Here is a 13,500-nt window from a genome sequence, read left to right as displayed (position 1 = left end):
GATGTTACAAAATTATGCATGAGTAAAAAACCCATTCAACATGCATGATTAGAGCATTGGATCTTAATTTAACAGAGTTTGAAAAGTTTGTGAAAAGTTTATTGATAGGGTTTCAGATTCCACATTACTGTTAACTGTTAAGAAAATACCATTTGTAGAGTTTCGATATAGTAGGAAAGAAGAGCTCAAATTGTCTGAAAGGATCATTAAAATACTCCTATCTTTTCCAACTGTATATCTGTATGGGGCTGGGTTTTCTTCGTATACTTCGATATAAATAGCATATCACACAGATTGAACATGAGAGTAGAGATGAGAATCTAGCTGTCTGTCAAATTGGACATTAGTGATATTTTAGAGTGATATAAACACATTGAAGAGATTTGTAAAAATATAAAACAGTGGCACTCTTCTTATTAAATTGTTTTGTATAGAAGGTATACAGAAAGCAACATGTCTGGATGGGTTCACTGATGAATTCTACCAAACATTTAAGGAAGTATACCAATTCTCTACAATCTCTTTTGGAGGATAGAAGCAGAAAAAATACTTACTAGCTTATTCTCTGAGGCCAACATTACCTTATACTAAAACCAAACAAAGACATTACAAGAAAACTATAGAGTAATACCTCTTAATGACATAGATGTAAAAATTCTCAACAAATTATTAGCAAATCAAATCCAAAAAAATGTGAGAAGAATTATATGCCACAACCAAGTGGGATTTATCTCAGATATGCAAGTCTGGTTCAGTATTTCGATGAATGTAATCCACCACATCGGTATACTAAAACAGAAAAATCACAGGACTGTATCAGTAGATGCAGAAAAAGCATTTGACAAAATCTAACATCCATTAATGATAAAAATCAAAAATCTCAGCCAGCTGGGAATAGTGGAAAACTTCTTCAACTTCATAAAGAACATCTACAAAATCCCAACAGTTCACATCATGCTTTATGGTGAGAAACTCAAAACTTCCCGCTAAGATCAAGTACCAGGCAAGGATGTCCTTTCACCACTTTTCTACATCATACTGTTAGTCCTTACTGATGAAATAAAACATGAAAAGAAAATAAAAAGTATACATATTGGAAAGTAAGATATGAAACTCTCTTTGTTCACAGAATACATGATCATCTATTTAGAAAACAAAAGAATCAACATAAAAACCTCCTGGAACTAACTGATTATAACAAGGTTGCAGAATGCAAGATTTATATATGGAAGTCATTTGCTTTCCTATATATCAACAATGAACAGTGAAATTTGAAATTAACACAATTTCATTTACATTAGCACCCCAAAAACCAGAATACTTAGGTATAAAGCTAACAAAATATGTACAAGATGTATATGAAAAATACTATAAAATTCTGATGAATGAGATCAAAGAACTAAATGAGAGATATTCCATGTTCATGGATAGGAAGACTCAATATTGTCAAAATGTCAGTTCTTTTTAGCTTGACCTACAGATTCAATCATTCACGATGAAAATCCCAACAAAGTATTTTGTGGATATCAACAGACTGATTCTAAAGTTTATATGAAGAAGCATATGGAGAAGACTCAGAATAGCCAACACAATATTGAAGGAGAAGAACAAAGTTAGAGGACTGATACTACCTGAATTCAAGACTTACTATAAAGCTACAGTAATCACTACTGTGTGATACTGATGAAAGAAGAGACATCAGTGGAACAGAACACAGAACCTAAATATAGACCCCATAAATATAGTCAACTGATCTTTGACAAAGGAGTGAAACTAATGAAGCAAAGATAATCTTTTCAACAAATCGTGCTGGAACAACTGGACATCCATATGCAAAAAAAAAAATGCATCTAGATAGACACTTTGCACCCTTCACAAAAATTAACTCAAATTGTGACCTAATGTGATCTCAATGTGAAGTGCAAAACCGTAAAACTACTAGAAGATAACACAGGAGAAAACCTGGATGACATTGGGTATGGTGATGCCATTTTAGATAGAAAACAAAAGATATGATCCATGCAAGAAATAATGGATAATTTCATTGAATTTAAAAACTTGCCTTGTGACAGACAGTATCAAGAGAAGAAGAGAAGCAACAGACAGGGAGACAATACTTACAAAAGACACATCTGATAAAGGAGTGTTATCCAAAATATACAAAGAACAATACAAGAGCAAACAACCCAATTTAAAAAATGGGACATAAACCTTAAGAAACATTTAGCCAAAGAATACGTACAGATGGCAAACAGACATATGTTAAGATGCTCCACATCATGTCATCAGGGAACTGCAAATAAAAACAATGAGATACCACTATCCACCTTCCATAGAATGGCCAAAATCTGGAACACTGACAACACCCAGTGCTGGTGAGGATGTGGACCAACATCTTTCATATGTTGCTGGTGGGAATGCAGAGTGCTACAGCTCCTTGGAAGGGAGTTTGGTGGTTTCTTATAAAACTAAACGTAATGTTTCCATACAACCCAGCAGTCATACTACTTGGTATTTACCCAAACAAAATGAAAACCCTTGTCCACATAAAAACCTGCTCATGGATGTTTTATCGTCGCTTTATTCATAATTACTAAAATTTTGAAGCAGTTGAGGTGTCTTTCAAGAGATGAATGGATAAACTGGGGTACATGCAGCCAATGGAATATTATTTGGCACTAAAGAGAAGTGACCTATCAAGCCATGAAAAGACATAGGGGAACCTCAATGCATATTAGTAAATGAAAGGGGCTAATCTGAAAAGACTATGTAATTGTATGATTACAACTATGTGATGTTCTGGAAAAGGTAAAAATATGGAGAAAATAGATCACTTTTTTGTTGTTGCCAACGGTGGGGAGTAGGGAAGATGAATAGGTGGAGCATAGAGGATGTTTAGGGCAGTAAAATATCATTTAATATTATAATGATAGATATGTGGCGTTATACATTTGTCCAAACAAATAGAATGTACACCACCACAAGTGAACCCTAAGGTAAACTATGGATCTGGGGTGATTATGATACATCAGTGTAGGTTCATCCTTGGTAAACAGTGTAACATACTGATTAGTCATGTTGATAATGGGATAGGCTCTGTATGTGTGTATGCTCAGGATTATATGGGAAATCTCTGTGCCTCTGTCTTGATTTTGTTGTACACCTAAAACTGCTCTAAAATATAAAGTCTTTTAAAAAATATATTTATTCGTCATAAAAATGTTAACATGAGTTTATTAGTTATGTTTGAGTGAATTAAATATTTTCTAAATTTCTTATATTTGATTTTTTAATGAAGCAAATATTGATAGATGGGACCTACATAAAGGCTCCTTGTAGTTCTCAAAACATTTATTTATTTGTTTATTTATTTGTGTTTATTTTTAAAAAGAGAGAGAGACAGAGAGCATGAGAGGGGGAGGGGCAGAGAGCGAGAGAGACACAGAATCTGAAACAGGCTCCAATCTGTCAGCATAGAGCCAGATGTAGGGCTCAAACTCGTGAACTGACAGATTATGACCTGAGGTGAAGTTGGACACTTAACTGACTGAGCCACCCAGGTGCCCCTCTCAAAGCATTTAAAAGGGCCTTGAAATAAAAACTTTTGGGAACTGTTGATCTGCACTCTCCACTAAAGGACAGAGATCATCAGACTGGATTAAAAAATTTTCTGGCTATATGCTGTTTATAAGAGACAGTCCTAAAATAAAAGGAGGTTATTTCAGAAGGAAAAAAAAGAGCCTGAGAAGAAATGTTTGAGTAGCTTTTCAGTTCTTGCACGTATTTATTCCTTGATTTGTGTCCTTTAGAAAATGTTCCATGACCTTATATTTGACATTTCTACTGCTCTGCAGGTCCTTATCACGTAAGAAATTGAATGATTTGGCTCTATAGGCGATTCAGCAGTGTATGCATACCAGTTAAATACTTTTTAAGGACCTATGGAACATGTATGAAATTGATCATGACTTAAGCCATGAAACTTGCCTCAATACATTTTGAAGGATTGAAATTAAGTAGATCCTATTCTGTGACCCCCAAATCAATGAAATGTAATCTATTACATAAAGATAAGTAGAGGGGATAAGTAGAGGGGTGCAGTTAAGTCAATTAAACATCCGACTCTTGATCTCGGCTCAGATCTCGCAGTTTGTGAGTTCAAGCCCTGCATCAAGCTCTGGGCTGATCACGCAGAACCTGCTTGGGATTCTCTCTCTTCTTCTTTCTGCCCTCTCCCGCTTGTGCTCTCTCTCTAAATAAATAAATAAATAAACATAAAAACAAGAAAGTAGAAAAACTCCATATAGTTGGAAAAAGATTCTAAACATGAGTCAAAGAACTTGTAATGAAAAATTAGAAAATATTTAAATACAAGATAACAAAATAATTAATAATAAAATGTGAGGTATAGTTAAAATAGTACTTAGAGAAATATATAGTCCTAAATGCTTAGATCAGGAAAGAAGAAATGCTCAGAATTCAGGAGTTAAAATATACCTGAGGGAACTAGGAGGAAGGAAATAGTAAAAATGAGCGTAAACTACTAAAATAGAAAACATACTAGAAAGGATCAACAAAGCCAAAAGTTGTTGATTGGGAAAGCCCAAGGAAATTGACAGTTTCTAGCAAGAATTATCTAGAAACAAAAAAGAGCAGACACAAATGGTATTGGGAGTGTAAAAAGTACAAAACTATAGATTTTGCAGAAATTAAAATAATAAGAAGATTTTAAAATGTTTTATGTCACTAAATTTGAAGTCTTGGATGAAATGTGTAAACTCCAAGGGGGAAAATACTTATCCAAATTGACATTGGGAGACACAAAACACCTGAATACTTCTATAATCATTAAAGAAATTATATCTGTAATTAGAAACCTTCTCTAAAAGAAAACAAGCTCAGATAACTTTGAATTTTTTCCAGGAATGTGGAGTTGCTTTAATTTTAGAAAATCTATTAAATTATCACATTAATAAGTTAAGGGTTTAAAAGATCTTAAGTTATCCCAAAATATTTTTTAAAGTGATAAAAGTTTAACACCTATATGTAAAAATAAAATTAGGAGTAGATTTAAAACCTCAAAGTCATAAGAGAACTTAATTTTATAAAGAGTAATATTTTTGAAAGAAGAAAAAGTAAACCTATAGGAAACATATTTTAGGATGAAAAATCAGAAGCATTCCCTTTAAAGAACGAGAATAATATAGGAATGACCCTCTTTACAATACCTAGTCAGAATCATGATGAGAACTCGATGTTGAACATAAGAAACATCACAAAAATGTTAATGTTATTTCATCGTATGAAGTTAAGAAATATGTAAAACTAGACACTATATTCTTTTTTGACTTTTTATTGTGATAAAATCTACAAACAAAACTTACTTTTTAAAACATTTTTAAGTGTGCAGCTAGTTCTGTCGCATTAAGTACACTCACAGTGTTGTACCCTTCACCACTATCTGTTTCAAGATTGTTTTCATTATACCAAATAGAAACTCTGTATCCATTAGACAATAACTCTCCGTGTCCCCTTCTCCCACGCCTGGTAATATCTACTCTACTTTCTGTCACTATATATTTGCGTATTCCTCATATAAGAGGAATCATAACAGTATTTGACCTTTTGTGTCTGGCTTATTTCACTTAGCATAATGTCCTCAAGTTTCATCCATGATGTATCATGTATCAGAATTTCATACCTCTTAAGGCTAATATTCTGTGGTATAGATATACCACATCTTGTTTATCCATTCATCAGCAACATGTTCTTTAGGGTTGCATACATAAGTAGTATTCTTTTTTGGAAAAGAGGAGAGAAGAAGTAATCCAAAATTCAAGGTGGTAATCTCTGGATGATGGAAGGAAAGGGAGGCAATTCAGGAGAGGACATAGTAGTGTTCTATTTCTTTAGCTGGATGGTGGTACAGGATGTTCATTTTATTAGTCATTAAAATAGTACTTCTGTGTTTTATACTTCAGTATCTATAATGTATTTCACAATTGTAAAAAATCAACATTGCCATTAAGTTTAATTAAAGTATTAGTGCATGACAATCTTTTTAGAACATTTTGTTTAATAAAACTCTGAAAAATCATAAAATCAAAGTAGTGTTCCCCCACATCCCCCTATCCTTGTATATAGGAGAAAGCGTTCAATTTCTAGCTTGTGGTTTATTTTATGTGACATTTTAATAGGTAGAGGAAGTCTGTCAAATATTTTAATAGGAGAGGTATTATATTAATCTTGGGATCCATAATAAATGAAACATCGTACTATGAACTATTCTGTAAGAAGACCCTAACTTGAATAATTTGGACAAGAGATATTCTCTCCAAATTCTTATGATATGAAAAAAAGAATAAACTAAATGTAACTAAATTTAATTAACTTGTTTGCTACCATTATGTTATATACCTGTTGTTGTTAGTTTGGGTGGGGTTTGGGGAAGTGGCAAGATTAGATACATGCTTTTTTGGTAAAATCTATAATGTTTAAAAATAGTTATAAAGAAGTCCCGAATCTTACAAAACTGTATTTATTTATTTTATAATCAGTTCATTCTTTACTAATAAAGTCATTATAGGGGCTCCTGGGTGGCTCAGTGGGTTAAGCGTCCGACTTCGGCTCAGGTCATGATCTCACGGTCCATGAGTTCGAGCCCCGCATTGGGCTCTGTGCTGACATCTCAGAGCCTGCTTCAGATTCTGTGTCTCCCTCTCTCTCTGACCCTCCCCCGTTCATGCTCTGTCTTTCTCTGTCTCAAAAATAAACATTTAAAAAAAAATTTTTTTTAATAAAGTCATTATAAATTTTTTCCCTTTTAAGCTATACAGAGAAAACATGTATTCACCTATTGCTTGTATGGTTATCACCTGAATGAGGGTGCACATTGAAGTGGAGAATTTGTTTTAGGTCTGGTAAGAATGTTGAGGGTCAATGCATAGATTTTAGTAACATAACTGCCTTACTTAAATTTTCTTTTTACTGTTTATTTTTGAGAGAGAGAGAGGAGAGAGAGAGAGCAAGTGGGGGAGGGACAGAGAGAGAGAGAGAGGGAAACATAGAATCTGAAACAGGTTCCAGGCTCTGAGCTGTCAGCACTGAGCCTGATGTGGGGCTCAAACTTGGGAATCGCTAGATCATGACCTAGGCCAAAGTTGGATGCTTAACTGACTGAACCACTCAGGTGCCCCCATAGCTGCATTACTTTAAACATCCTGCATTGAGTTATGTTTATTTATTTTCCTAATTTCAAGATTGGTGATCCAGGAAGGATTACTTGTAATATTAGTGTAATAAATCAGGTCAAGTGGTCAATAAATATTAATAATAAATACTATTTATGAAGTACCTACCGTATGCTAAAAACTCTACTAGATATTTTAGTATGTTGTTATGAGAGTTTCTCCAGGACATGTATCTAAGATGGATATTATTGCTGAGTTGTAAGATATGCATGTGTTCCACTTTACAAGGTAATGTCAACTTGCTTTCCAAAGCAGCTATATCAGTTAGAACTTTCTCCTGCAGTGTAAGAGAGTTTGTTTGCATTGTTCCCCATTTTTATCATCACTTGGTATTGTCCAGCTTATAAAATATTTGTCAATCTGGGGCGCCTGGGTGGCTCAGTCACTTGAGAGTCTGACTTCGGCTCAGGTCATGATCTCACGGTCCGTGAGTTCGAGCCCCACGTCAGGCTCTGTGCTGACAGCTCAGAGCCTGGAGACTGCTTCGGATTCTGTGTCTCCCTCTCTCTCTGCCCCTCCCCTGCTCATGCTCTGTCTCTCTCTGTCTCACTCTGTCTCAAAAATAAAGATAAACATTAAAAAAAATTTAAAAAAAATATTTGTCAATCTGACAGTGTGAAACTAAGGCTCAGATACATGAAGAAATGGGCCAGAGATTAACCAATGAATAAATGCTGGTGTTACATTCAAATGCAGGTTTGCCTGATGGCAACTACAATAGGCTGGATTTCAAAGAAATGGAAATATATAGGCTAAGTCGTTTTTATAACAGAGAACACTTAGGAAAAATGAAAGTGATATTTCTTAAGCAAAAATGATTATATTATGTAAGAACTTTCTGAGGGGAAGTATTTCTGAAAGTGTGATTTTAGATTAAGTGGATTAGAATCACCTGGTAGTAGTGGTGAGTGTGTGGGAGGGGTGGGCTGGAAGTAGAGAAGGGAGGTACATATTATTTTTAGAAATGTAGCAGATTCCTGAGCCTATCTCTGGTTTTGCTAATTTAAGATCTCTGGGGATAGGATCCAGTCATCTAAATTGTCTAAAGCTCTCTTACTTTTATTTTTGTTTTTTAGTAAACACTAAAGTTAACTTTGGCCTTAGGAGTTTTGAAGTAATCCCTCAAATATTGTCAGATTCACATACAAACATGTATGAACGTAGGCCAAGAGACAGAAACTTAGTCTTACATATATGTGAACACTCACTGACTTTGTCATTGTTCTTTCTTTCTCTTAAAATTCCTTTTACTATTTTTTCTCTCATTTCTGTTCCCTTCTGTACCTTGCCCGACATGAAATAGCATTAGGACTCTGGCAGCAGTAAGAGTAATTCTAAATTCTCTCTGCCTGGCTGGCCCCTACTCCTTTGTGGAAGGACTATAAGATGCAAAAGACACGCTCGTCTCACACTGCAATCGCTTATTTCATTCCTCTTTATAGAACTGATGATAGCGGTGATATCACTTGTGGGCTGGTAAAGACTTAGACTTGGTTGTAAAAAGTGGAGATTCATGGAGCTGAGGTAGAGCTGTGAAAGATCCTTAAAGAGGAAAACAATGTGGGAGCTTGGTGGAGAATTACTAGAAATACAGTTCAGACCTCTTTTCCCAGCACAGACTGTAGTGAGATCCTGCGTTAACAATAGAAATGGATATTGTAGACTCAAAAGACTGTTCTGCTCACCTGTCCAGACCTTACAAAGGGCTGTTTTCATTGTTGCTGAGCAAGTAAATACTTAAAGTGGTACAACTAAATATGGTTAGAATTTAGTAGCTTTTATTTTCTGTTGTTTCAGAGACTGATATACCAAAAAGTTAAAAACTGCTTGAGTTCAGCAGAAAACCCTTCTACAAAATTTTTATCTAAAAAATGAATTTGAATGTTAATCGTCAGAACTCTAGATTTTATAGCAATTATCCTTAAATTGAGCTTTCAAAATTATGCTCGTTTCCAAGTTACCTTAATTTTTATAGTTTATTTGGTTATAAAAAATAATTATTATTAGGGGATTAGTGTCATACTTTGTGAAACAGATTTGTTTAAAAAATCTGAAAATAATGTGTGGCAGTTTGTATGTCATGCTTCCAAAACAGAGGCTTTAAATCCTATATTATATGTAAAAGTTGTTAGCTATTCTAAAGGTACAATAAGAGATTATTGTTCATATCAGTGTAATAAATTGATACTACCTGATCATACTTTTTCATTTTGCACATTGTCACAACCTTGGACCTTAATCTTATTCTTTGATTGACAGTAGCGACCAGGGAAAGAACACTTGTATTGTTTGGGATAGTCACATCTGTTCAACTTGATTCAGTTGAGGGTATTTGCATATTCTTAAGTATTTCTTCTGAGAGGGCTTAAATCCTTCTCAAGTGCTTGATGCATTTTTGAAATTCATTCATAAGGTATCTACATGCACTAATAGCTCTGTATAATATTGCTGTGCATAATCTGACAGATAAGACCACATTTTAAAACAAGGTATTCTTTAGGGATGCTACATTACATTTTTTACTTGTCCTGCTGGCAGAAATGTCAATTTTTTTCTAAGAGGCTGGCTTAATGTTTTGATTAAATTAGTATATCTTTATTTTAGGCAGGTTTGTCAATCAGAAGACAAATAAAATAAAGATTTATTAAGTAATAATTCAAAGGTTAATGGTAGTTTTTCCAGCCTTGGTTGGAAAATTGAATAATTTTATAGAAAACCATTGTAGAGCTTAAATGGATTTCTGTTTAGTCTCCTTATTTTATAGGGATGTTTAGTGAGGCTTGTTTACTTACTCAGGGTCACACAGCTTGAAAATTAGGCCTTATTTTAGATCTGAACTCCAAACCAGTAAATCCTAAGGAATGCTGGTGTATGACCTCTGGTTTACATTAATGATGTCATATGCACTCTGGTTTACTTTATTTACAAATTATCCTCATCTAAAATGTTCCCTTGCCATTAGAACACGTAGTAAGGGATTACATCTTAATCATCTTCATATCTCTCTTGAATCAACAACGTGTCTTATACATAGGTAATGCCCAATCATTATTTTGCTGTTTTGTTTTCACTGTTCTCCTAGGCTATTATTCTATTAAGGATAATTTTGAAATGAGATAGCTTATTTCTAGAATGTTAAGTACCCTTGATAGCAAATAGGTGTTATTTTGTATTCATTTCTGATGAATTGGTAGTCTCTGTTTGGAGAATTTTGAGACCTGCTAGAATCGCTTGGCAGTGTCTGCCACAGACATAGCATCAGAGAAACCAACGGTTTCTTCCTTGATATATGTGATCTTAAGGGAGGGAGAGAGAACTGTGGAGTGGAGTGATCAAAAAAGGCCCTAGGAAGAAATAAGGCTCAGATTAGAGGATAGATAGAACTCAGATACTGTAGTAAAAACGAGACACAATGCCACAGAGGCTGGAAGTTCTATAAAAATGGTAAGCATTCAAAAAGGAGAAATACCATTAATTACATTAAATAGAATGAAAGGAAGGAAAACAGTTGTCGAGTGCTTTTGATACTTATCTCTGTGTTCTATCCTCTTTTTAGAGGAATTCTGGAGGCTTTCTGTCCTAGTTTCCATTCCTTGCTTTCCCTTTTCTGACATATTTAGAGTTGTTTTAGTTTATTTCTACCTTGGCCAGCTCTCTCCAATTTATGTCTGCCTTATTTAAAGATGTAAAAGTTGCAATATAACTTCATCACAATTTTATTTCAATATTGTGTTACAGGAATACATTGGGGAAGGAAGTTTCAATTGTTATTTAATCATGTTATTTAAATAGTGTTTTAAAATATTTGGGTGTAAAATAAGTAACTCCAAAATTCCAAATTATATTTTATCTTCCAGGAATCCCCTTCTGGTCGAAGGAAAGCTCTGGCTACTAGCAGCATCAACATGAAACAGTATGCAAGCCCTATGCCAACTCAGACTGATGTCAAGTTAAAATTCAAGCCATTGTCTAAAAAAGTTGTATCTGCCACTCTCCAGTTTTCATTATCTTGCATTTTCCTTCGGGAAGGAAAAGCCACGTAAGTTTCTTTTGTCAAAAAGACAAGCTGCTTCTCAGTGTGTTTAAAAACTGTATGTAAACAGCTTTTGACTTAGTAGACTGGCAACAGTTGAGAATATCCTACTGCATACCAGTCATTCTTGCCATTCTTTGTTTCAGAGGCTGAATTAAATGAACTCCTTGGTGTATATAGTCTCTTGACTCTAGAGAATGAACAATAATATAAAACTGATATTATAGCAAGTTACAAATTTTAAATTGTGTATTATAGGGTGCCATCCATGTTTGTTTTGCATTAATTGTCTTTAGTGTAAGTAGTTGTACTCTGAAGTACAGACAGTTCAGTTTGTAGAGCTGTTTGATGCAGCTGAGATATAAGAGGAACCCAAGATGAAAAGTTCAGGATAAGAGGGATGAAAGAACTAAAGGGACTTTTACCAATTCATGTTCTTTGGCCCGGCCTTCCAAAAGTTGTATAGCAAAGTACAATTTTCTATATAATTATCCTTTTAAGCAATCACTTCATAAGTACTGAATAGGCATTGCACAAAGGTAATTCCTACACCAGTTCTGATCTCCTAAGTGTAAAATTCTAACTGTATAAAATGAGGAAAACATGGCTGGAACAGGAAAAATGTAACATTTACCATGCTTGTTGCATACATTCAAGTCAAGGATGAGTGTATGTTTGGGGTGTAATGAAAGGGTTAGTACTTACTTGGAGAGGAAGATCAGGGAGGGAAGAAATGGAAATTCTAAGCCTGGATTTGAAAGGTGAGAGAAGGAAGCTAGCTATGAACATTTCGATCCAATCTGAATCATAGTTCTAAATGTATTTGAGCCAGTGGAATGTGGTTACTATATTTGGCCATGTCTACTTGACTGATTAGACTGGATTCTGTGCATCAGTCAAAATGAGATGTTTGGCACTCATCTACAGGGCAGCAAATGACTTGGTAGATAACTGTAAGCCTCATCTCTGGAAAGTTGGCTTTTGAGTGAGTGTGGCAGAGGGACAGTGCAGAATGGAAGCAATCAGTCTTTCATCTCAGGACCTTAAATTTTAGACTTAAATACTAAGAACCTAAAAATAAAGATCTTACCCTGAAGTTCAAGCCATAATGAAAGGAAAGAAAACACAGGAAGAAAAGAGAAAACAAAATCAGAGAAGATCCTTTGAATGTGGACTCCTTTCCACTGGGCAGAAGCAGTAAGTGAATCAGCCCCATCCATCCCTGGGACAATCTGGGAAATTCAGTCAAACCAAATGTCTCAATTCCAGTGGAAATTTCTCTTAAAACACCCTAAACTCCCTCTCTGCCTCCACACTCCTTGCCTCCTAACCTTTCATAGAGAAAAATGTTCAAGGTTAAAGTATGAGGAAATTACAGAGGTAAAATTAAGCAAGTTAACATTTCAAGAGTAATGGTATATCTTAAAATTATCCCTCATTGACAGGTGAGCAATTTGTATAGCATTCATATAAGGTAATACAACTTTTTTTGTTCATGCAGACTTGATATCACTAAATTTATTTTTAAAAGGGGAAATGGTTATGTCAACTGTAGGCTTACATGAGATAAAATGCAAAGAATTTCAAAAACCAGTTTAGTCTGCATAGTTGTACTATATTTAGAAAATAAGTGAATGTTAACAAACATTTCTTTACAAAAGAGTTTTCTTGTTTTGTTTTTATTTTATTGTAGTTAGAACATGGGAAACAGTATCTTAATTTGAAATTCTGAATTTTAGGGAAGAATATCAGATTGAAATTTAGTTTGCATGTAATGTGTTAGAAATGTGTTTTACTCACGGTAGTTTATTTGAAATTTAAGGTGAAAATGATATTTCAGGAAAACTTCATTATTTGATTTGTTTAGAGTAAGGTAAACTTTACATACTTATATTTAAAATACTTCAAGATAAAAAACATTTTTACATTTTATCCAGTATATGGTATTTAACTTATAGTCAATCCAGGTCATTTTTCATTTTGTAATTTTTAAAAATGCTGTTCCAAAACTGAGGGTTGATGGGGGGTGGGTGATGGGTACTGAGGAGGGCATCTTTTGGGATGAGCACTGGGTGTTGTATGGAAACCAATTTGACAATAAATTTCATATATTGAAAAAAAAAGTGCTGTTCCAGTAGTTCCTTCACTTTTGGGGAGATATGGCCCCTTTGAGAAAAATGCGCATTTAAATAAGATTTACGTATAAATTTACAGTGG

The 13,500-nt window shown here is 34.3% G+C and overlaps 1 protein-coding gene across 11 annotated transcripts in view; it reads left to right on the top strand.

The window, feature by feature from the left end:
• The window catches only part of EHBP1 (EH domain binding protein 1), a 364,778-nt gene that overhangs the window by 153,266 nt on the left and 198,012 nt on the right, over positions 1-13,500 (top strand). For 10 of the 11 annotated variants that reach the window (XM_040458288.1, XM_040458291.1, XM_040458287.1 and 7 more), the window contains one exon: positions 11,108-11,289. In XM_040458288.1, coding sequence (XP_040314222.1) covers positions 11,108-11,289 — 182 coding nt within the window. Of the gene's footprint in view, positions 1-11,107; positions 11,290-12,139; positions 12,481-13,500 lie in introns of those variants that run through there. The other variant, XM_040458297.1, reaches the window with a different exon arrangement.

This window comes from Herpailurus yagouaroundi, unplaced genomic scaffold, assembly GCF_014898765.1.
Source record: "Herpailurus yagouaroundi ecotype Mexico unplaced genomic scaffold, PumYag 221, whole genome shotgun sequence".
NCBI lineage: Eukaryota > Metazoa > Chordata > Mammalia > Carnivora > Felidae > Herpailurus > Herpailurus yagouaroundi.
The sequence above is the reverse complement of the archived record's forward strand: the minus strand, read 5'-3'. Positions and strand labels throughout refer to the sequence as shown.